Source organism: Balaenoptera ricei, chromosome 14 (genome assembly GCF_028023285.1).
Source record: "Balaenoptera ricei isolate mBalRic1 chromosome 14, mBalRic1.hap2, whole genome shotgun sequence".
Taxonomy (NCBI): domain Eukaryota; kingdom Metazoa; phylum Chordata; class Mammalia; order Artiodactyla; family Balaenopteridae; genus Balaenoptera; species Balaenoptera ricei.
Window position 1 is genome coordinate 50,319,526 of NC_082652.1, and position 22,261 is coordinate 50,341,786.

The 22,261-nt window shown below is 39.2% G+C and overlaps 1 protein-coding gene across 26 annotated transcripts in view; it reads left to right on the forward strand.

Moving 5' to 3' along the window:
* The window catches only part of DTNA (dystrobrevin alpha), a 397,669-nt gene that overhangs the window by 296,628 nt on the left and 78,780 nt on the right, over positions 1-22,261 (forward strand). For all 26 annotated transcript variants that reach the window (XM_059895344.1, XM_059895341.1, XM_059895343.1 and 23 more), the window contains 2 exons: positions 2,458-2,671; positions 16,138-16,223. In XM_059895344.1, the coding sequence (XP_059751327.1) occupies positions 2,458-2,671; positions 16,138-16,223 (300 nt within the window). The remainder of the gene's footprint in view (positions 1-2,457; positions 2,672-16,137; positions 16,224-22,261) is intronic.

Sequence of the window (22,261 nt, forward strand, 5' to 3'; positions counted from 1 at the left end):
CCAGATCAGAATAGTTCAGTAGCCCACTTCCTATGGTTACCTGGGCACAGATACCAATCAGAACGATGGGGGAGATCTCATCATCACTGCTCTCTTTGTATCCTGTACCCAGACATCCCCAAGGACTAGATCCAGAGGATTTGTAGATCAAACATATAGGGAATAATTATAGGAATACCAGCTATTTCCCTCCAGAAAATTTAATTAATAAATAAATTCAACTTGTAATGCCGTCTCCCTTGGAGTATCTCACTTGCTAAATTGAAAAATTGGCTAAATAACATTAAGAAATACAAAGAACATCCTTGTTATGTGATATACAGAGAAGGTTGCAAAATTGGAATCACATCTGAATTCATCCAAATCTAATAAATATTTAAATAATTCAGTGGGAAAGTGATTTGTATTCCTCTGCTCCAAACCAGAGATATGCCAAAAAGTTTTCTTTTGACATGACTCACATTATTCATTTGTTCATGTATAATGTATTGTACCCATGTACCCGGCACTGCCACTTTTGATTTCATGCATTTTTCCATTTAATGAACACAATCCCCACTTTATAGATGAGGAAAGTGAGGCTCTAAGTCAAGGCTAAAAGGGTATGCACTTGTAGTAGAAGAGATAGATGTGGACCTAGGTCTTTGGACTCCAAGTCCGGTGTTAATTTCAACTTCAAGTCCAGGATCTCAATAGATGTTAGTTTTGTTTTTCAAATATAGTATCAGAAGTGAGCAAAGAGATAGGAGACTAAAACTTGAAAGTTGTTGGTGGAAAAGCATATGTGGTGTGTATAGTTCTCAGGAATTAAAACATAAGTATCTACTTCATTGAGAAAATCAACATATTTATTTTCAAACACCAAAGTGTAATGAAAAGTGAACCTTAAACTTGGTGAAGATGTGGAGAATCTGGAACTCTCACACTCCTGATGGGAGTGTAAAACACTACCACTACTTTGAAAAACACTTTGGAAGTTTCATAATTAAACATACACCTACCATACAACCTAGCCACTTTGTTTCTAAGTATTTACCAAAGGAAATGGAAGTATATGTCTATACAAAGATTTGTACATGATTGTTCGTAGCAGCTTTATTCATAATAAACAATAACTGGAGCAGCACAAATGTCTGTCAGCGGGTGAGTTGATAACCAAATTGCGGCATATCCATTTAACAGAATACCATTCAGCAGTAAAAAAAAAAAGGAACAAACTATTATCACGCAACAACATAGATGATTCTCAAAATAGTTACACTACATAAAAAAATACAGACCAAAAAAAGAGTACATATGATACGATTCCAGCCATATAGAATTCTAGAAAATCGTGATGGAAAGCAGATCTGTGGTTGCCTGGGGTGGGGAGCAGGATGGGTCAGAAGGTGCATGAGGTGACCTTTGGGGCTGATACACGTGTCCATCGTCTTGATTGCGGTGATGTCATCTGGGAATGTCATAACAAGACCTTGGGGTGAACAGGAAAGAAATAGAAATGGATTTCTTCACTATCCTAGTGAAAGTAACCATGACTTAAGTTACACGAGCTTACTAACAATGGAACCAAGAAACTGTTCTTGATCAGGTGAGTTAAGTGATCTGTGCCTTAGTTCTACTGCTGCATTGTAGAGATAACTTTTCCTTCTCCCCCGCCTACCTTCCTGCTTAACTTTAACTTTCCCTTTTTTCTTATTTCAAACCTTATACTACTAAAAATACATAAATAAATGAAAATACTTTAAATGCACAAATGCAGTTTTGATAGCCTTTCAAACACTAGAATTTCAGTGTTGGTTTTCTCTTTTCTTTGTAAGGGGTCAGTGTGTACAAGTGGGAAAATGCTTTAAAGCCACATAGACTTGTTAATTTTAATCACAAGTACTATATACTTCAGAGTTGCTAAGGAACTAGATCTTAAAAGTTCTCGCCACAAAAAAGAACTGATAATTATGGAACATGATGTGTTAGCTAACGCTATGGTGATAGTCATACTGCAATATAGAAATGTATCAAATCAATATAGAAATGTATCAAATCAACACCTGAAACTTACACAGTGTTATATACCAATTATATCTCAATATTTTAAAAAGCCAACTAGACCTGGATACAAATGCCAGGTGACTTCCCTTGGACCTTTGCGTTTGTCAGTTAACTTCCTTGATCCTCACATTCCTCACATGTAAGTATTTCAAGGGTCTATTATGAAGAATAGAAATAACTCTCTACTGTGATGTTCAGAAAATCATTTGTTTGCTGTTACACATTGTACATCAGCTCTTTGAGATCCTGCACTATGTGCCTTTACTGATGTCAGCTCCTATAGCAGTGGAACACATACCGAAGCCTATGAGGCACCTTGACAAAACAGGACAGATGGTACATGTGTAATAATGAATTTACCTTTCCATGCACTCTGGTCTGATGTGTCCACTCTGCTTTCATTGTATGTAGTGCACCTGGTGGACATTTGGAACGTCATAGAAGCTTTGAGGGAAAATGGTCTGAACAACGTGGACCCAAACATAGAACTCAACGTGGCCCGATTGGAGGCTGTGCTCTCCACCATTTTTTACCAGCTCAACAAAAGGATGCCGACCACTCACCAAATTCAGGTGGAGCAGTCCATCAGCCTCCTGCTAAACTTCCTGCTGGCAGCCTTTGATCCGTAAGCTCCCTCTGAATATCTGTGACTCACTACATGTCCGGTCTCCCCTTCCTCTTGGTCTTTATTCCAAAGAATTTTCTAGAGTAACCAACTGCTTCTTTTTTTCTTGGTCAGATACTTATCCCAATAAAGTTTCTATGTGTTTAATATAAATTTTAAATGCTTTGGAAATGACTTAAGAGAGTAAAATAGCTCCATAGGAAATGGAGGACAATTGTATTTTATGTGCTGACCTTTATTTAACTCATCCCACGCTTCCTAGAAGCTATGGACGCTTGGAAGCGTTGCGTGATAGGCCTGTGGAGCGATTTAATGAACCATGATGTGGGAGGGTGTTTTTAACGCTCTCCTTTGCAAATTGTCTAAGACAGTGCTTCTGAGACGTCATAACAAGACCCCAGAGCAAACAGATGTTGAAAAGGGTTCCTTCCTTGACCAGCCTAGTAAAAGTAGCCGTGACTTGCATTAAATGGACTGGTCGATAATGTACCATGTAAAACAACGTGATGCCATCCACACGCCACGACTGAAACTCAGCCTCATTATCTTATAACTTCCCCTCGCAGACTCAGGGAATTTCAGAACTGTCTGAGATCTTAAAGACCATTCTTCCAAACCTCTCATTTTACAGATGAAGGACCCGAAGCACAGAGAGATTGTCACTTGTCCAGTGGCAATCGGCAGGTCCAGTGGCTCTCAGCATGAGAGTGGCAGAGTGGGGATTTAGAGATTCAGCTTCGATTTTTTTTCCAAGGCACATGCGGCAGCCCTGTGAAATGTAAAACCTCCCCTGAATCCCATTATCTGCCGAAAATTTCAAAGGGGCTTTTGCTGATGGCCCCTAGGCTAGATATAGGATCAGCACCTCCAATTTCACCCCTGGTTTTGAATATTAAGAAGGAAAATATTAATATTTTATTATTGAATATTAAGAAGGAATATTGCTAGCTTGACCTGTCAGCAATCCCATTTTAAGACTCTCAGAAGATTTTGCTTAGTCTCGTTGTCTAGCCAATGCTTGGGAATATTTAAACCCAGCACTGGAGATGTTCCAGCTAGACTAATGTTATTATGCCACTCACAAAAGTCACCAGCTGTCACTTTGCAACCTAGCGTGGTGACAGAATTGTACGTGCTCAGTTTGACCAGTATACATTATTGTCTCCATGTTAATATTTTGAGAAATTCTCAAGTTGAAATAAACAAGCAGTCCAGCCTGATAGATTCCACGCTTAGTCTGTGCAGCCTTCAGAAGTGATGTACTGCTTTGGGCTAATCACTGTGGTAGCCAAGCGACGGGGCTGGGAGAGGAAGATGTGGTTCCACATGACAGGTGGCAGAGTGGAACCAAGCCGTGGAATTTCTATAACAGCATTTCTGTCGTGTCCCCTTAGCAAGAGCATGGCAGCTTTCAGACCTGCTACTGAAGTCTTCAGGAGCCTTATTTGTTATAACAATGGAAAATGTAAATAGAGAATTTCCTGCTACATCGTGGGGTATTTCTAGAGGATTCATAAGGAATCAAAGCTAAAAAATAATTTGGACCAACTCTGTAAATACAGAAATGGGGCCAAATTAACAATAAGGATGGGGTATTTTGTGAAACAGATGGGGCTTAACCTAATAGACTTTTCACTTTTGTTTGGAAATATTGGGAAGAGCATTTCAAAAAACAGAGCTGTAAATGTTCTCTAAATAGCTATGATAATGTAGCTGAATCATTGCAAGATTGTTGGATGCTAAGCTTAAGGATTATACCAAGGTAAAGAGTAGTTCACACAAATGTTCAGAAGAAATGTTTGATTCCTAATCTTCTTACACATAGGAAGGCCCCTGATGTATTCTTTCAGCAATCTCATTGTAGTAGATTTAGAAACACATCCACCCAGAGAAATCTCATTGTAGAGATTCACAGACACATCCACATAGAGACCCCAGTCTGCAGATACTTCTGCCTGCTCTCCTTTGGCAGAGCAAGTGAATACAGGCAGTTCTACTGAAAAACAAATTTTCTGTCTGATGGATTTTGAAATTTTAGACAATGTGAGAGGTAAGCCATCAGTAAGTCCCACTACCTGGAAATACAATTTAGAAGTGAATATAAGAATGGAAACAAGAATAAAATGACTGTTCAATTCTATCTCTTATAATAGTAAACTTCTAATTATCCAATTGAGATCCAGTATGGAAATCTGATGTCACTTCCTACTACCTGTCCCATAGTACCCAAATATTTATTTTTTATTTTTTATTGAAGTATAGTTGATTTACAATGTTGTGTTAATTTCTGCTGTATAGCAAAGTGATCCAGTTATACATATATATACATTCCTTTTTTATATTCTTTTCCATTATGGTTTATCATAGGATGCTGAACATAGTTCCCTGTGCTATACAGTAGGACCTTGTTGTTTATCCATTCTATATATAATAGCTTACATCTGCTAATCCCAACCTCCCACCCCATCCCTCTCCCACCCCCTCCCCCTTGGCAACCACAAGTCTGTTCTCTATGTCCATGAGCCTGTTTCTGTTTGTAGATAGGTTCATTTGTGTCATATTTTAGATTCCACATATAAATGATATCGTATGGTATTTGTCTTTCTCCTTCTGACTTACTTCACTTAGTATGATAATCTCTAGTTGTATCCATGTTGCTGCAAATGGCATGAATTCACAGAACCCAAGTATTTAAGGGAGCCTTCTGTAGTTTGGTAGACATGAATGAGCCTGATACTGGTAGCTCAATGCTGTGCTGTTGCTATTTCAAAATCACTGAAACATTTAGGAGATTTTCCCCTCATCTGCTGTATTTTAAATGCACATACTAAAAGAAAAAGAGAGGAAAAATCCAAAATAAAAGAGTTAGAGATGCCTTAGCAACCTGGACTCTAAAGAGGTAATGTAAAAAAAAAAAAAAAAAAAAAAAAATTTAAAGGAAAGACAGTAATTTAAACCCATGAAGAATAAGAACTTGCATTCAAAGAAATGTGTTCATTATTCTGCTTGTGCCTTAAAGTTCACCAGCCCCAGCCAGTTAAACTCTGCCAAGAAATAGTGACCTGAAATGAGGATCAAGGTCCACTTGACTTGGATGCATCCCTGGGAACCAGACTCACTTTCCCACAACCATAGTTCCCCAAGAGTAGCACCCTTCTGTTCCTCTCCCCGCCAGAATCACCTGGATCTCAGTTCTCACACAGGCATGCTTGCCGCAGGCTGTAGTCGGTTTCCCGGTTGTCAGGTTTCTCTGCTCTTTGGCCAAGTCAGCCTCAAGATACAGTACATCGCTACATACATAGGATGATTCGTAGACTGTCAGGAGCTAGCATGTGCCTCCAATGGCCTATGCCGTGCTTGCTGTCCTGTCACTGAATAGGCAGTCCCTTCAGCCTAGAAGGTTTTTGTCTTGATCACTTTCCTTCTAAAAATAGATATTTGGGAGGGATATCACCCAGCGGGCTATTAAGCAACCAACTTCTAAGCAGACCCTTTCTACAGCCAGAAGCTTTCTTCTCTAACTGTCTCTAGGGAAATGGAGGGGTGTGCCTGGGAAGCATGGGAAAGGAGGTCTCAGAAGAAGGGAGCAGGGCTGAGAGGGAAGAAGAATACAAGGAAATGACCAGAGCCCTGAGTCAGTCTCCTCCTCTTCTGTCTTTCCTTCTGTGTCCCCCCAGGAACTGGCCTGCCTTGCCTCCTCCCCCGTTTGCTGGCAGAAGCCTTCCCCTGAGGCTCTCTCTTTCAGAACCCACTAACTCGGCAGCCCTTTTCCTCTCACTTGTCCATATCCCAATGGGGGAGGGAAATCTCTTTGAAGTGTTCTAAGGACTTTTTATGTTATTAGTTTTTAGGGAATTGAAAGTAACAACAACAACAAAATGGCGGAAAGGTACAAGATGAAAATAATTCTTTAAAAAAAAACACAAAAAACATATATACCTTTATTGAGGTATAATGGTTACCTAGAAGATAATTCTTCAAAGTTGATCATGTATGGCCTTTTGGAGAGGTGGGGTCATAGACACTGATACACTGTGAAGCCCTTCAGCTCTCATGGCCAAGCTGCTCACCCTCTGCCAGGTCCCACTGTTCCTTGAACATGACTCTGATAGTCTCTTGAGATGCCTGTCTCTCTGCTTATCTGACTGACCCCCACAAGCTACTTTCAAGTGGGACCATGTCTTTTTCTATATATGTACAGCACCTGAGCCAATATCCAGCTCATAATGAATCAGTGAGTGAATGAATAAATGAATGAAAATCAAAGGTGGACTTAGCTCTTATCACACTAATTTCTTTTCATTCTTTTTCTGAGATTAAGTCCTCCTTAATCTCCAATCTTTTACTAAATCTAGTGGGTCTAAGTTTGCTCGGTCATCTAGATTCATACCCTCTGTTTTCACTTCTCCTCCACAGAGAAGATCACTAGATGTCCCTGGTTACTAATGTGGGCGATCCCATCTTCACAGAAGACATTAACGTGCTTCTCGTTACCTTCTTCCTGCTTCCCCGGGAAACACTAACATCAACTTCCTTCAGTTGACTTAATCTCATTTCAATTCAGGAGCCTCCCTTCTTGGCACAGTTGCTCATAAAGTAGATTATATGACAGGGGCCTCACTTTTAGCAAATATTATTTCCACATATATTCAAAAACTCGAAGTAGGACAATGATATATATTAAACAGTGGTTCTTTTTGGAGGTCAATTCTTTCTTTCTTTTTTTTTTTTAGTGTAGAGTCAGATTTTTTTTTTAACATCTTTACTGGAGTATAATTGCTTTACAATGGTGTGTTAGTTTCTGCTGTATAATAAAGTGAATCAGCTATACATATACATATATCCCCATATCCCCTCCCTCTTGCATCTCCCTCCCACCCTCCCTATCCCACCCCTCTAGGTGGATACAAAGCACCGAGCTGATCTCCCTGTGCTATGCGGCTGCTTCCCACTAGCTATCTATTTTACGTTTGGTAGTGTATATATGTCCATGCCACTCTCTCACTTCGTCTCAGCTTACCCTTCCCCCTCCCCATGTCCTCAAGTCCATTCTCTACATCAGTTCTTAATGTGAATTCTCTAATGATGATAATAATATTATAATTATGCTAAGATGCACTCAGCATTTACTGTGTGCCAATAATCTTACTGGTTTGGTGTTACATTATTATAATTTTCCAGGTTGAGTAAGTGATGAAGCTGAGACATAAAAAGGTTAGATAATTTGCAGGTCATACAGCTTCCTACTAGGTGAGGTAAGTGGGGAAAAATCCTTTTGTTTCAGGCATCAGTTTAAATTCAGTTCTGCTCACGCTTTCTGTTTCATCTTTTTATATGAGAATTAATGTGCTTTTTCTCCCCAGACTTACCCTGCTTATTACAGGATATTACTATTAAGCTCACATTCCTAACCTTTCCAGTTTGTGATCTTTAGACATATTTGACAGAGTGTATGTGAAAGAGCTATTTGGACTTAACAAGTTTTACACTGTAGACTTACAGTTTTATGACAGCCATCCAGAGCTCCAAATCCATCGTATAATAGTCTTTCATAGAGAATACAAAATTCTGGAATTTTCCTCTTTGTTTGACATCTTGAACCTTGCTGAGCCATTTGAATATCCTTTCCCACTGCTGAGCCCCCGACATGATGAAAGGTACCACAGCACTATTTCAGATGCATGGATGTGAAATAATCCTGGAACTCTGCCAAAATCCTTCTGCCTTTTGAGTTGTAAAAATGATTCTGATGTTCAATGAAAATATGCACTGCAAAATACACCAACAGAATGTGTTGTTTACATGTGAGGCTCTATGGATGGGTGAGAATGAAGGAAAAAGAGAAGAGTCACCCGAAACCAAATGTTCTTCTCTTGGCGTTTTATTATGTATGTGCCTCCATCTTTAAAATGTACTTGGCTTGGTGATTTTTTTCTTAGCACATCTTAAATCCAAGATGTCCACATTCTCTACTCACTAAAATTTTGTGCTGGTGGGAAATACCTTGTTCCAAGATTCCTACATGTTGCTAAAATGGAAACTCTTTCCAAAGAATTTTCATAGTTGTAGATAAATTGAACATCCGTAATGTCACTCGTCTTCCTGTCAGATGTACTTTGGATGAGTGGCAGGTGGGATTTCATGGGAGTGAGGGAGACATGTCAACAGATTTGGCCCCTTCCATTCTCCATTCTAGACAAACTGCTGGCAAACTCACCTGGCCCAGTGCTATGAGGAATTACTTTCCCGGATGTTTTGCTAACATTATGAGGAGCCCAAAGTGATGCCAGGGCCAAATAAGGGATTTATTTCTATGTGTTCACATGTTAACTTTAGTCTCCCCAAAACAAGAGTAATTATGTCTGTGATCCCTTCTAAATTCAACATCTCACATGACTGCACCATCTAATATTAAGGGCCATTAAGTTAACCTTTGTAGTTTTCCTCAAAACTTAGTATTGCTCAGTATAAAACTTAAGTGGTAAATCAGAACATTTCACTTGTGCATTCATTAATTTAACTAACATGTATTAAGAACTCGCTATGTTCTGGGTGCTACAATAGACTGGGGATGATAGTTGAGTAAGACATGGACTCTGCCCTTAAAATGTGTTGTATTAAAATTAACTAGTTTTGACTCCTTATCCCAAGTAGATGATGGGCAAATTTGGAGGGTAGGAGCCACATCTTATTCATCTTTTTATGCCCCACCTCTGAGGCATTGCTAATAAATATGTATTGAGTTAATAAAGGTGTGTTCCATATGAACAAAATAATTCCCAGAGGAGAAACGTGTTATGACAGAGGCATGTTGTGGAAGACAGAGGAGGAAGCAATTCTCCCAGTGAATTAAGCCACCAAAGTGTGGGAGAAACCCAAGTGTGAGTGCTGGGCCTTTGCTGATCATAAATGCTTTCCAAATGCTTTGGTAAAATATGTTGGTAAGAGAAGAACTCCTGGTTTTAGTATTCTTAAATAGAGAAATAATTCCTTGAGCCTGTTCAAAAAAGAATCGGTCAGGATTCAATCTCACTTTCAGGGACTTGATATTTGTCCTGGGGTTCTGTAATTTCAAACAGGGAACTCTCTTGGGAACTTGGAGAAATTTTATTTTCTGTTTCTGTTGACCTAAAGCAAATAGACTACCAGTTATTTCTCCAGAAAGGGGAGAATAAAGGGTTTATTCGGGATCAACAAGGAATTGCTGTTTGGGGTCTGCAACCCTGGAGAGTCCCCACAGGGCAAGGCAAGGAGAGCACTTTTATAGAGGGGGAAAGGAAGTTGGGAGGGCTGTAGTAAACAGAGAGTCCATGGCTTTTCATTGGCTGAGTTCTTGCCAGGAAAGGAGTCTTTCTTCTTCCGGTTGGGCTCTGTTATCATCGCAGGGCAGGAGAGCGCCCCCTGCTGGCCTCCTGACTATTTAATTGAGGTTTCTGTTTATTAAATTTTTACAGTTCCAACTTCAGCCTACCATCCCAGACCTATCAGTATCTATTTGTTCTTTTTCCTTCTTGTCAAAAGTAGATTTTCCTTCCCAGACAACTTTTCCCTAAAAGTAGTATCTTAGTTAAAAGAAGTCAGTTTGTCTCTTTGTGTAGTCATAGAAAAAGCCCAGCATAAAGCAGTTACTCATTTTCTGTGATGATGAGTCAAACTTTGAAGTAATGCATGTTTTTAAGACAGACACTCTACCAATCTCCATATATATATTTTAACCAAAGAGTAAGTGCTTTCCTTTTCCCATTTTCAATCAGGTATGCCGCAGGAAAATTTGAAATTTTTCAGAATGAGCAAACAAGGTATAAGGGGAAATAAACAATGTAAAGAAACATTGATTAGTCAAGCAATTTTAGTTTCTACCTTTGATAATTTGCTGGTTCTCTTAAATATCCTTTTAGGTGTTAATTAAATACCAAGATAACAATTTAATTGGGTATTTTTGATGTCGAGCTAGAACAGGAAAGTAAAATTTGCAAAGGCAAAAGCTTCAGGATAATTGGCTTAAAAAAAAATTTATTTCATGATGCCAAAAAACAAATAGTGAGGGGGAAGTGAGTAAAATATGTATATGCCTTTTGTTCTCTCTCTACATTGAAAGAGAAAACATTAAAATAAGTAAAATTTTGTTTTACTTTAAAAGTAAGATTATTCTTTTAATAAAAATGATAGGCTGGTAGTAAACTTATTTTTAAAGCTTTTACTGTACCTTTTACACTAGTAGCTTTCATTCACAAATAAAAGCTTATGTGGTCATGTCATTGATCACTGATTCTAAGGCCCACTCTGGCCCTAAAAGTCAATGATTCTAATGGCTACACTGTATGCTGTATCCAGTATACACTGTACACTGTAGACAGTACTCTCAAACACATTTGGCTCTGTTGCCACTTTCTTTTTTTTTTTAATTTATTTTTTTATTGAAGTATAGTTGATTTACAATGTTGTGTTAGTTTCTGGTGTACAGCAAAGTGATTCAGTTTTATATATGTATTTCTTTTTCATATTCTTTTCCATATGTTTTATTACAAGATACTGAATATAGTTCCCTGTGCTATACAGTAGGTCCTTGTTGTTTATCTATTTTATATATAGTAGTTTGTATCTGCTAATCCCAAACTCCTAATGTACCCCTCCCCCACCTCCTTTCCCCTTTGGTAACCCTAAGTTTCTTTTCTATGTCTGTGAGTCTGTTTCCGCTTTGTAAACAAGTTCCTTTGTATCATTTTTTTTAGGTTCCACATAAGAGTGATGTCATATGGTATTTGTCTTTCTCTTTCTGACTTACTTCACTTAGTATGATGATCTCTAGGTCCATCGATGTTGCTGCAAATGGCATTATTTCATTCTTTTTTGTGGCTGAGTAATATTCCATTGTATCTATGTACCATATCTTCTTTATCCATTCCTCTGTCAACAGACATTTATGTTGACTCCATGTCTTGGCTACTGTGAATAGTGCTGCTATGAACATTGGGGTGAATGTATCTTTTCAAATTAGAGTTTTTCTGGATATATGTCCAGGAGTGGGATTGCTAGATCATATGGCATCTGTTGTTTCTTGAGGTGGCAATCTGAACTACACGTGAAACTGAAGGTGTGCTGCGGCCGTAGCTTTTCATAAAAGCAAGACAAGCGTGTAGACTTTTTCTAGTGCTCCTCTTGGAGCACCATTTGCCCTGCAGCATTAGGGACAATCTACGTTTTTCATCCTCAGCACACTCTGGTGGGTCTACGTCCTGAATTGTGGCCAACAGCCAACATTCCATATGTGGCATTTAACCACTTTACTCCTAGAGGCATTGCATGTACAGAACTCACTTTGGAACAATATGCTGCTTTCCTGCTCGTTTGCCCAAGACTCCTAGGAGCTTCCTGTTATCCATCCTCAAGAGCTTGACTTTTCACTTCTTAGATACTTAAGAGATTTCACTGACTGTTCATGAGTCAAACTGTCCCAACTAAGGAAGATTCCTAATGAGAATAGCTCTTATGTTCTCCATTCGGGATGTACCAACTTCTCCCTAATTTTTGCTTCCGGTGTCAATGCCAATTCTTTTTTCACAACAAAATAGGGACACTGATCCCAAGGTGACTTTGTTTAAGTAACGGTCTTTGGTGTGGAACCTTGTCAAAGACCTTTAGAAAATCTTTCTCTTTCCACTCCTTTTCTTCATCCTGTTATATCTACTGAAAATGTTCTTTAAAAAGATCCCATTGTATTTAACTCTTTGGTGCCTCCGTTCTCCATAGCCAAGTCCACCATCTCCACTCACTCATTCAACTCCTTAAAGGTTTATCCAGTGCCAGGGCTGAGCAAGGTCTGAACTCACCTGGTACTGGCGTGCTTCCCACGGTGTACATTCCTGCATACCCCTGAATCCTTCTTTGTGACAGGGGTCACATTTGCAATCTGACATAGTAGCTTACATACCAATAAATTCCAGTGGCCTAATTTCACCCTTCAGTTCCTGCAAAACTCTCATTGAGCCGCCCTCCACTGGGTGATTTATCTAGATTGATTATGTCAATTTGGCAAAATAGCTCTGATACAACCACTCTTGGGTTTAATAGCAGTAATCTTGCATTTCCAGCAACAATACAGGACTGCTCATCTCCCTAGGACCTTCTGCATTAAAAGCTAAGGTTTAAGAATTCACCCGTGAGCTATCATCATTTCATCCTCTGGAGAGCTCTCTGTCCCAACATCATCTGTGGTCTGTCCTCTTTCTTGAGTTAAATTGTCCTCTCTGAGTAACACTTACATATATACACTACCAAATGTAAAATGGATAGCTAGTGGGAAGCAGCTGCATAGCACAGGGAGATCAGCTCGGTGCTTTGTGACCACCTAGAGGGATGGGATAGGAAGGGTGGGAGGGAGATGCAAGAGAGAGGGGATATGGGGATATATGTATACATATGGCTGATTCACTTTGTTGTACAGCAGAAACTGACACAACATTGTAAAGCAATTATGCTCCAATAAAGATGTGAAAAAAAATATGGAAATTAATCCTGAAATTAACCCCAGACCATTTCAAAGCACTGGGTTTTACAGATCTTGAACTGCTCTAAAGTAAATGTTGAAAATGTGAACTGCATAAAAAATAAAAATAAAAAAAATTGTTCTCTCTGACTCATTGAAAGAAACTTGCATTTGCTCTTGAGGTCTCACATATAATACTCTTCAATTTCTCTGCATTTTGAAGATTACTTTATCACTATATTACTCCTATTCTTCCACACTTTGTAGACTCTCCTGTTATTACTTGAACCATGTTTCAGCTTAGGAAGAGAAGCTAATTACTTCCTAAAGTAAAGTTATTGATACTTCCAGTTATCCATGCAATTGGGAATGCAGGGGATATGGAATAATTTTGAATGAGGTGGTTTTTACAAAATCATTGCATTTTTATTACAGCTACCTGCCCTAAAATTAGTGAACCACTTAATCAAAATTCTAGGGCACCTGTTATAATGATTAATAGTCATTAATTAATATAAGGAATTTATTGTTCACTAACGCTGTGTGAGACAAAGTGTGAGGCACTGGGAATTCAACTAATTGAGAGGACATAATTTCTGCCCCCAAGGATCTCACAGTGTGGAGTTGAAATACATGCAGACACGTAAATAAACAAATCAAGGTCATTCAGTGATAGGTGAGTGACAGATGCCAAATAATTGGTAAAAGTAAAGGGAAGAGTGATTGCTTCCACATCAGGGGAAGAACTGTTTTCCGAGCAGAGTGAATGATGATATTGAGCTGAGACTCCATGAATGGGTGGGAGAGTCCTGAGCAGAGCATAGCGGGAAGGGCATTGATAGGACACTGTGGTGTGGAGTGCAACAGAAATGGTAGCAGATGAGCCTGGAGAAAACAGATAAGGTTAGAACTATATCCCTCGGGCAAACGGAGGCAACAGGGTTTTAAATAATGAAGTACCATCGTCCCTCGGTATCTGCAGGGGTTTGGTTCCAGGACCGCCTACTGATACCAAAACCTGGGGATGCTCAAGTCTCTTACAGACAACCCCTATATCCACCCACGGTTGCTTAAATCCGCAGATGCAGAACCGCGAATACAGGGCTCTGACTGTAACATGGTCAGATCTGTGATATGAGTGTGCAAGCAGAGAGATCATTTAAGAAGTTATTACAGGGCTTCCCTGGTGACGCGTTGGTTAAGGGTCTGCCTGCCAGTGCAGGGGACACAGGTTCGAGCCCTGGTCCGGGAGGATCCCACATGCCTCAGAGCGACTGAGCCCGTGCGCCACAGCTGCTGAGCCTGCGCGTCTGGAGCCCGCGAGCCACAACTACTGAAGCCTGCACACCTGGAGCCCGTGCTCTGCAACAAGAGAAGCCACCGCAATGAGAAGCCCGCACACCGCAAGGAAGAGCAGCCCCCGCTCACCGCAACTAGAGAAAGCTCCCGCGCAGCAACGAAGGCCCAACGCAGACAAAAATAAAATAAATACATTTATTTTTTTTAAAAAAAGTTATTACAGTGTTAAAGCAAGAGCTGATAGAAGCCATGGCAGTCGGAAGGGAAAGAATGAAGTGGGTTTAATATACAGTGAAGTGGGTATATCTAAACATTTATTTGGGTGGTAGTGAATTAAGGAAGAGCAAAAAATCAAGGGTGACCTCTTGCCCAGAATTCATTTCTAGGTAACTAGGTACATGGTGATTCTGACAACCCGAAGAGGGACTGTAGGAGGAAGAGCAGGTTAGTAGTTAAGTTGGTCAGAGTATTATGAGAGGGCTTTGAAAGATAATGAGTTCTACTTTGAACATACTTGGTTTGATGCAGGATATCCAAGTGAAGATTTCTAATATGTAATTATGTAAGTCTGGTGCTTAGCCTTAGGAATATAAACAGGAGAGTCACTAGCATATAAGACTGGGTCAGTTTTGCATTCTGGCTAGCTGCCTTCTAGGTACTATGCTAAGAATGACAACAACGAAGATGAATAACAAATGATTCCTCTCTGGAGTCTAGTAAGGAACAAAGACACAATAATTTATTATGTCTTATTCTTCTAATATGTCAGATATCTGAATCTTATTCATATAAATTCATATAAATTACTTATTCTATATATTAAACCCTTGTCAATACAGACTCTACTTATTATTTTAAATAACTCTTTTGATCATTCTTAAGAGTAGCAACCACCAAAGAAATGAATTACTAATATGATATGCTGTCTGGTTCCAAGGATATAATAAACAGTTTATTCCAGCTGGAAAAATCATTTAGCAGAAATATTCTACTTCTTATAGAATGACCTTTATATCACATTTTGTGAAGGACAAGTTAGTTATACCTCTTGAATCAACGAAGATTTGGCCACTCTCATGTCATTTAGGTAGGAGAACTATTCAAAAGAGCTCTTACTTTTGCCCCTTTAAAATACCAACTCCCTTTGAAAAGTAAATGTTATCACTTTTAAGGACAGTTGGCTTGTGGGTAGGAAATGATTGTTGAAAAAAAAAGTGTGATGAATAAGTCTCCATATTAACCCTAACCCTTTTAAAATTCAGGAATTACCTGACACACACAACTTAAGATTTTTCTGAAGCCTTGTTTAAATAAATTATAGAAACTATGGCATCATCATACATAAAATTATTTTATGAAACCCAAAGTGAAAAGAATGTTCTGTAATTTTCATCCCCAGGTAAGTAGCACATATTTCTTTGGCTACCCGTCTATGCTTTGAACAAGGGGCATAGACAAAGAATAACTTAAAGATTCTGCAATCTCTTGAAAAAAGGAAACATCGAATAGAAGAGTTTTTCAGAAACGTGTTGAACTGTATTCATAACCTTTTTTAAAATGGATATGTTCAATAATGCATGCAGCTCTGTTGTCCTATGATTTCTACAGAACAGAAAATGTCAAACTGTGTTATTGGATGTTCTTCACATGACATCTCTTTTTTTCTATCATCATTAAACAGGGAAGGCCATGGTAAAATTTCAGTATTTGCTGTCAAAATGGCTTTAGCCACATTGTGTGGAGGGAAGATCATGGACAAATTAAGATGTAAGTTATTCTCTGCATCTCTGTTTGCTTATCCCTCCTGTATACCATGTTTTCCTCTACCCCATTCCTGCCAGGTCCCCCTGACCATTTGTGACTTTCCTCATTCTATGAGAGTTGTTTGAAATATCATCTTCATTTGTCCTTGGATTTTGTCGTAGAAATGTTTTCATATTAGATAAATGTCAATGAAATGAATGTTTTCCTTCTACGTATGGATTATTATTTTTTATAACCTGTTGAGGATCACCAGTTACACTGTTCATGATACTAAAGTAAGATATACATTCTTTCACATTCATTGTACTGTAGAACTGCCTCACAGGCATAAGTTCATCACCATAGGGAGATGAAGACCGTGTTGGGCAACCTTCCGTTTCTCGATCATCTCAAGCCAAAGTTCCTGGCACATTTCCTCATTCTTCTCCACCAATGCTGTTCAAATCACTGGGCACTCCAAAGTTTCCAAAGTAGACATTGCCAGGGTGTAGGCATAGGAATTATGTACAGAAACTATAAACTGAGAATTAACTGATGCCAATAAAGACATGATAGCTAGAGTGTTGAGTGATTATGGGCCTTTTGTGTACATTTTGTCACTAAATGTGGTAGTTTTTTAACCAACAAAACAGTAAGAGTTTTCTGATTTGTTTGCATGAAGCTGAGACATAGAGAGTTAATCACAGATGGTACCAGGAATTGAACCCTAACTTTTTCCCCGTACACCAATGGTTTTCAAATTTTAGTATGTATGGAGGGCTTTAAAAAAAAATGGATTTCTGGGTCTCATTTCCAGAATTTCTGATTCAGTAGGCCTAGAGTGGGTGTATAGCAGGCAAGAATTTTCATTTCTCACTAGTTTAAAATCTTGTATATGTGGCTGTTTTGAAGAAAAATTGCCATGTAACCCTCTCCCTTCCCCTAAATATTATGAGTCTGAGTTATAATGCCGTATGACAAAGAACACTGTCATGGGAATTGGGAGTCCCAGGTTGCAGGCCCAGCTGTGTGACTAACTTGCTGATTATTCTGTGGAAGTCACTTCGCTTCTTTAGTCCTCAACTTCCTTCTCCGTCCTAAATTTGGGGATTTTGTTAGGTACCTGTAGGGTCCCTGCTGGCTACAGGCCTCCATGACTCATGGCCTTTAGGCTCTTTTGTCACCTGCTGCCTGTCAGCTGCTGAATGTAATCTCTTGCTTCTTGATGCACCAACAGAGGAAAAATAAAGAAAGATACCGGGGTCAGGGTGGGGGGGACCTTTATTCCTTTGGAATTTCCCCAGACATGTTCCAAGAAGAGTTACGTCATTGGAGCAGTAGATAAGGGGAACCCCACAAAACCACACATCTTCCCTCACTCCCAGGAACCTCCTTTCATGGACCAGCCAAGTGCAGTCAAGCTTCAGAGAAGCCCAAGCAGACCCTACAAGGTCCAGTTTAGTCTCTCTTCAGTTAGCCTGAAAGATGTAAAACTTTAAAAATATCTAACTCAGTACTTGATTGAGGATAACAGCTAAATTAGAAGGTGGCAGAAACAGTGTCCTTTTAAAAAAAATAACTTAGAGTAATCCCTAAGGCATTTCCTTCAGGGTTAGGCTAGGAAGAGAAAGTTTAGCAAAATGAACCAGGGCAGAAGAAGAAACTCCTGAGGGCCTTGCCTACTGACCTCATGTCACCATTGGCCACTTATGCTGAGGACAGTAGGTAAAGGTTTTTTTCAAAGTCTTAAGAAACATTTTCAAATACTTATTCAGTGTTAGGTACCTGGAGAAAAGGGTCCCTTAATAAAATAAGTTTGAGGAAAACTGAGAACACCAGTTTTTTGCGCTTCAGAACTCCTCAGAGCCTTTCGCGAACCAGGTTAATGCTATGCCATCAAGGACCCAGGTGCTTTCCATCTTTCTACTCAGCTCTCCTCTGTGTCAGATTTTATCCTTCTCCTGAAGGTAAAAGTGGGTACAGCAATTTCAGGAGTCACACCCACTCCAGAGGCCCCCCAGCCCTTACGTCTCATGGCCAGGGTGGCATCACAGACCAATTACTACATCAACCACTGCTGACAGGAGAGGAATGCCCATGATGGTCAGGAAGTCTTCCAGCCATTCTCACCTCCTGGGCTGAGAAGGGCCACTGCTTTCCCATAGCCAGGAAGAAATTTGGGGCCAATAAAGCTGAAGGGAATGGTTGTTAGGTAAGCAACAAACGACATCAGCACAGTTACAAAATTCAAGATTTAACTAAGTGTTCTAGCAGATCTTTACCACTTGTCAAATCCCTCAAAGTTCTCCCGCAAGTCTGGGATTTCAAAGCAAACAGTGTAACTGCTCCAGTGCTGTTTTCCCACCCCATCCCATCATTCACCAAATACCCATGATCAATGAGCAAAGCATGCATGCTTTCCAGTGGCCAAAGTCAATCCTCTGCAGCTCAGTGAAAGAAGTCACAAATGCACGAGTCCCATTGGAAAGAAGCTGTTCTCCAGTGTGCAGAAATAAGCTTCAGAGAGTCACAAATTCTGTAGAGAAACAGCCTGTGTGATCATGACATTTCATGGTACCTTCTGTCAGAGCAGCAGACCTGAACGTGCCCCAGTTCTCTGAATGAGGAGTCACTATATAGTTAATCCCAGAAAGGTAGTTTTAATGGTTTCCAGGTAAGTCAGTTGAAAGCAATTTGGCCAAAAACAATTTAGCTAAAAGCAGTTTGGCTGGAAGAACCTCTCCAGAATGTTAATCAGAAATGAGTATCCTTAGTCACCAATATTTCAGTGATTGAATGAACAAATTGAATTGTTCAAACAGAATGAACAATGTTCATTGGCTGAATGAACAAATATGGGCAAATCCACCCACAGACAGCCATGGTTGACTCTTTTTTTTTTTTTTTTTGACATTTTTTTTAATAGATCTTTATTGGAGTATAATTGCTTCACAGTACTGTGTTAGTTTCTGTTGTACAACAAAGTGAATCAGCCATATGTATACATATGTCCCCATATCCCCTCCCTCTTGAGCCTCCTTCCCACCCTCCCTATCCCACCCCTCTAGGTGGTCGCAAAGCACCGAGCTGATCTCCCTGTGCTATGCAGCTGCTTCTCACTAGCTATGTATTTTACATTCGGTAGTGTATATATGTCCATGACACTCTCTCACTTTGCCCCAGCTTACGCCTCCACAGCAAGCTCCATACTCAATGGTGAAAAACTGAAAACATTTCCACTAAGATCAGGAACAAGACAAGGATGTCCACTCTCGCAACTCTTAGTCAACATAGTTTTGGAAGTCCTAGCCATGGCAATCAGAAGAAAAAGAAATAAAAGGAGTACAAATTTGAAAAGAAGTAAAACTGTCACTGTTTGCAGATGACATGATACTATACATAGAAAATCCTAAAGATGCCACCAGAAAACTACTAGAACTAATCAGTGAATTTGGTAAGGTTGCAGGATACAAAATTAATTCACAGAAATCTCTGGCATTCCTATACATCAACAATGAAAAATCAGAAAGAGAAATTAAGCAAACACTCCCATTTACCATGGTTGACTCTTGGTAAGTGGAATTGTGGGTTTTCTTTAGTCTTCTTTTGCTGGCTTGCATTTAATCATAAAACAGGCGGAGTAATGATTTTATAATAAGCATTGCTTTTATAATAAGAAAAATAAAATGAAAGGATATGGAATGTCTTGGGATTTTCCTTCTTTAAGTTCTAATTCACTTTAACCCAATATGCCAACTGCGCTTGTTTGGCAGTTTTCCTATTTTTGTGGATAGGAATGAAAGAGATTTAGTTCATTCCAACTAGCCCCTTCATGTTGGAGAACACAGGGCAAGAATTGTTAGCTGAAAATAATTTAGAAATTTTAAAAAGCAAAAAAGTAGAAAACAGCAGAAATTTTAAAGCTGAGTTTTAAAAGCTGCTTTAAATGCATTAAAAGGGACAGCAACCCCCATGTTGCATCCCAATTTCCAGTGCTCAGGTCCACCAGGAACCAGTATGCAGGGTGTTCATCAGGCACCCCAGGCAGCAGAGAGTGTGAGGGCGCTCCCTGCAGGCGTGGGACATAGCTACCTATACATAAACGGACCTAATATAATACATTCTGTTTCTGTCAAAGTGGTTTTGGTCTGATTATAGGCTGTTAAGGATCTTAAGGAATTCTGAATCCAATGCAATAAGCCTGGAAAGTCAGGTGCTATTCTAAAGCTTCTGGGGAGGGCTTGTTTATGGCAAACACCTTGTTTTTCCTGAGTTTCTATTACTGAACAGGTTGTTCGACCTCCAAGCTTACCTCCAGGGTAATATTTCTAACTTGCTGGCCTGCCTTTAATTCTTCAGTACCTCCTTCATTACTGATTGTTCTTTATACTTGGCCTAGAAGTCCCTTTTGTAAGGAAATCTTCCCTGACTCACTCCTCCCTCTAGGAACCCTCTCTCTGAGCTCCTGCTGCACCCTGTACACCCTACTGCCCCTGTACTCACACCACCTTGTCACCGTACATGATGTCATGTCATCCAGGATGCAAGCACATCTCTGTCATCCCCAATAGACTGGGACCTCCCAGAGGGCAAGAACTATGTCCTGATTTTTCTGTATAACCATGGCTTAGCGCAATTTCATGTTTATTAGGTGCCAAGTTAATTTTAGTTTAATAAATCAATGAATGTAAGTTCTTCTGAAGTATCATTGTAAGGTGCTGCAGGAAACACAAAGGTAATTTAGACTATGATTTGGAACCTTATAGAACAGTCCTATCGGGGAGGCAAAGTCTAAACATACAAGGTAAATGGCAGAAAAGTGTGATATAAAATTAATAATAAAAACAGATAACATTTCTGTACCATATACTAGGTGCCAAGCATGCACCTGTGTGCTTTTCATCTAGTAACTAGCTTAATCCTTGAAACAGCCATCTATATTATATAGATACACATATATTTCATGTTATAAGCATATGACATATATATGTGTATATATATATAAGTGTGTGTGTATATATATATATATATATATATATATATATTAAAAAAACAGAGGGCCCAAAATTAAGGTACAAACACATACCATGTTGAGAGCTTCCTCAGAGTCCCCTCATTTCTTTTTAAAAACCTGAGTGGTCATGAACAGCCACTTGCCTTTAATCCCAGGGACTTAGCCCTAGTTTGGCTATTGCTTAGTAGAACTTTATCAGTACAGATGAATTTAATATTAGCTTCAAGTTTGTGAAAGGTCACTGTTGGTACCCCTTCTGCTTTTACTCTAGTTAGAGATGTTGTTTAAATTATTTCAGTGGGAGATTTGAAAAGCCTAAGCTACTTTTCAAAATGTGCCCTGGCCTAGAAAATCCAAATCTAAAAGTTCATCAGGATGACCAAATTATAGTTAACCGCCTGGCTCCCGAACAAACAACGTGGCAGCTTTAATGAGAAAGTACACTTACTTCTTCAGGGTTTCTTCTTCCTCCTTTTGATTGGAATTCTTGAGTTTCTATATTTGGAATTATACAAGAGTTTTGTTCTTTGCTTTTTGGTTGTTTTTTTGCTGTTGGCAACTTCTTTTTTTGACTAGTTATAATGAAACACGAGAGATGAAATTCACTAAGTAAACAATATTGTGAAAGTGAATGAGAACAACATTAATTTTTGTTGCTCATGTAGAATTTCTGTAGCTTCATAATTGATTAACTATTTTAAACACAATAGAAACCCTTTGTAAGTGGACTATTTAAAGAAAATGAGAGCCAATTCACATCCTCAAAACAAAATCCAATAAAAGCCTATAATATGCTTAACATCTGGCTGCGGTGTAAAACAATGTCCCCAGATTACATTTTGACCTTGAAAAATTAAGTCCAAAATGAGTAGAGGTAGCATATTGACTTTACATCAGTTTATCCCAGCGGCTGTGCTGGCCTAGTTACAATCTAGCATGGTGACAAACCATATAATAGCCAACCCTTTCCTTCCAATAGTGATCTCCACAGAGGAATTATAGAGTACCTTGGGAAATTATGCCAGTAATATTCATTAAGTGCCCACAG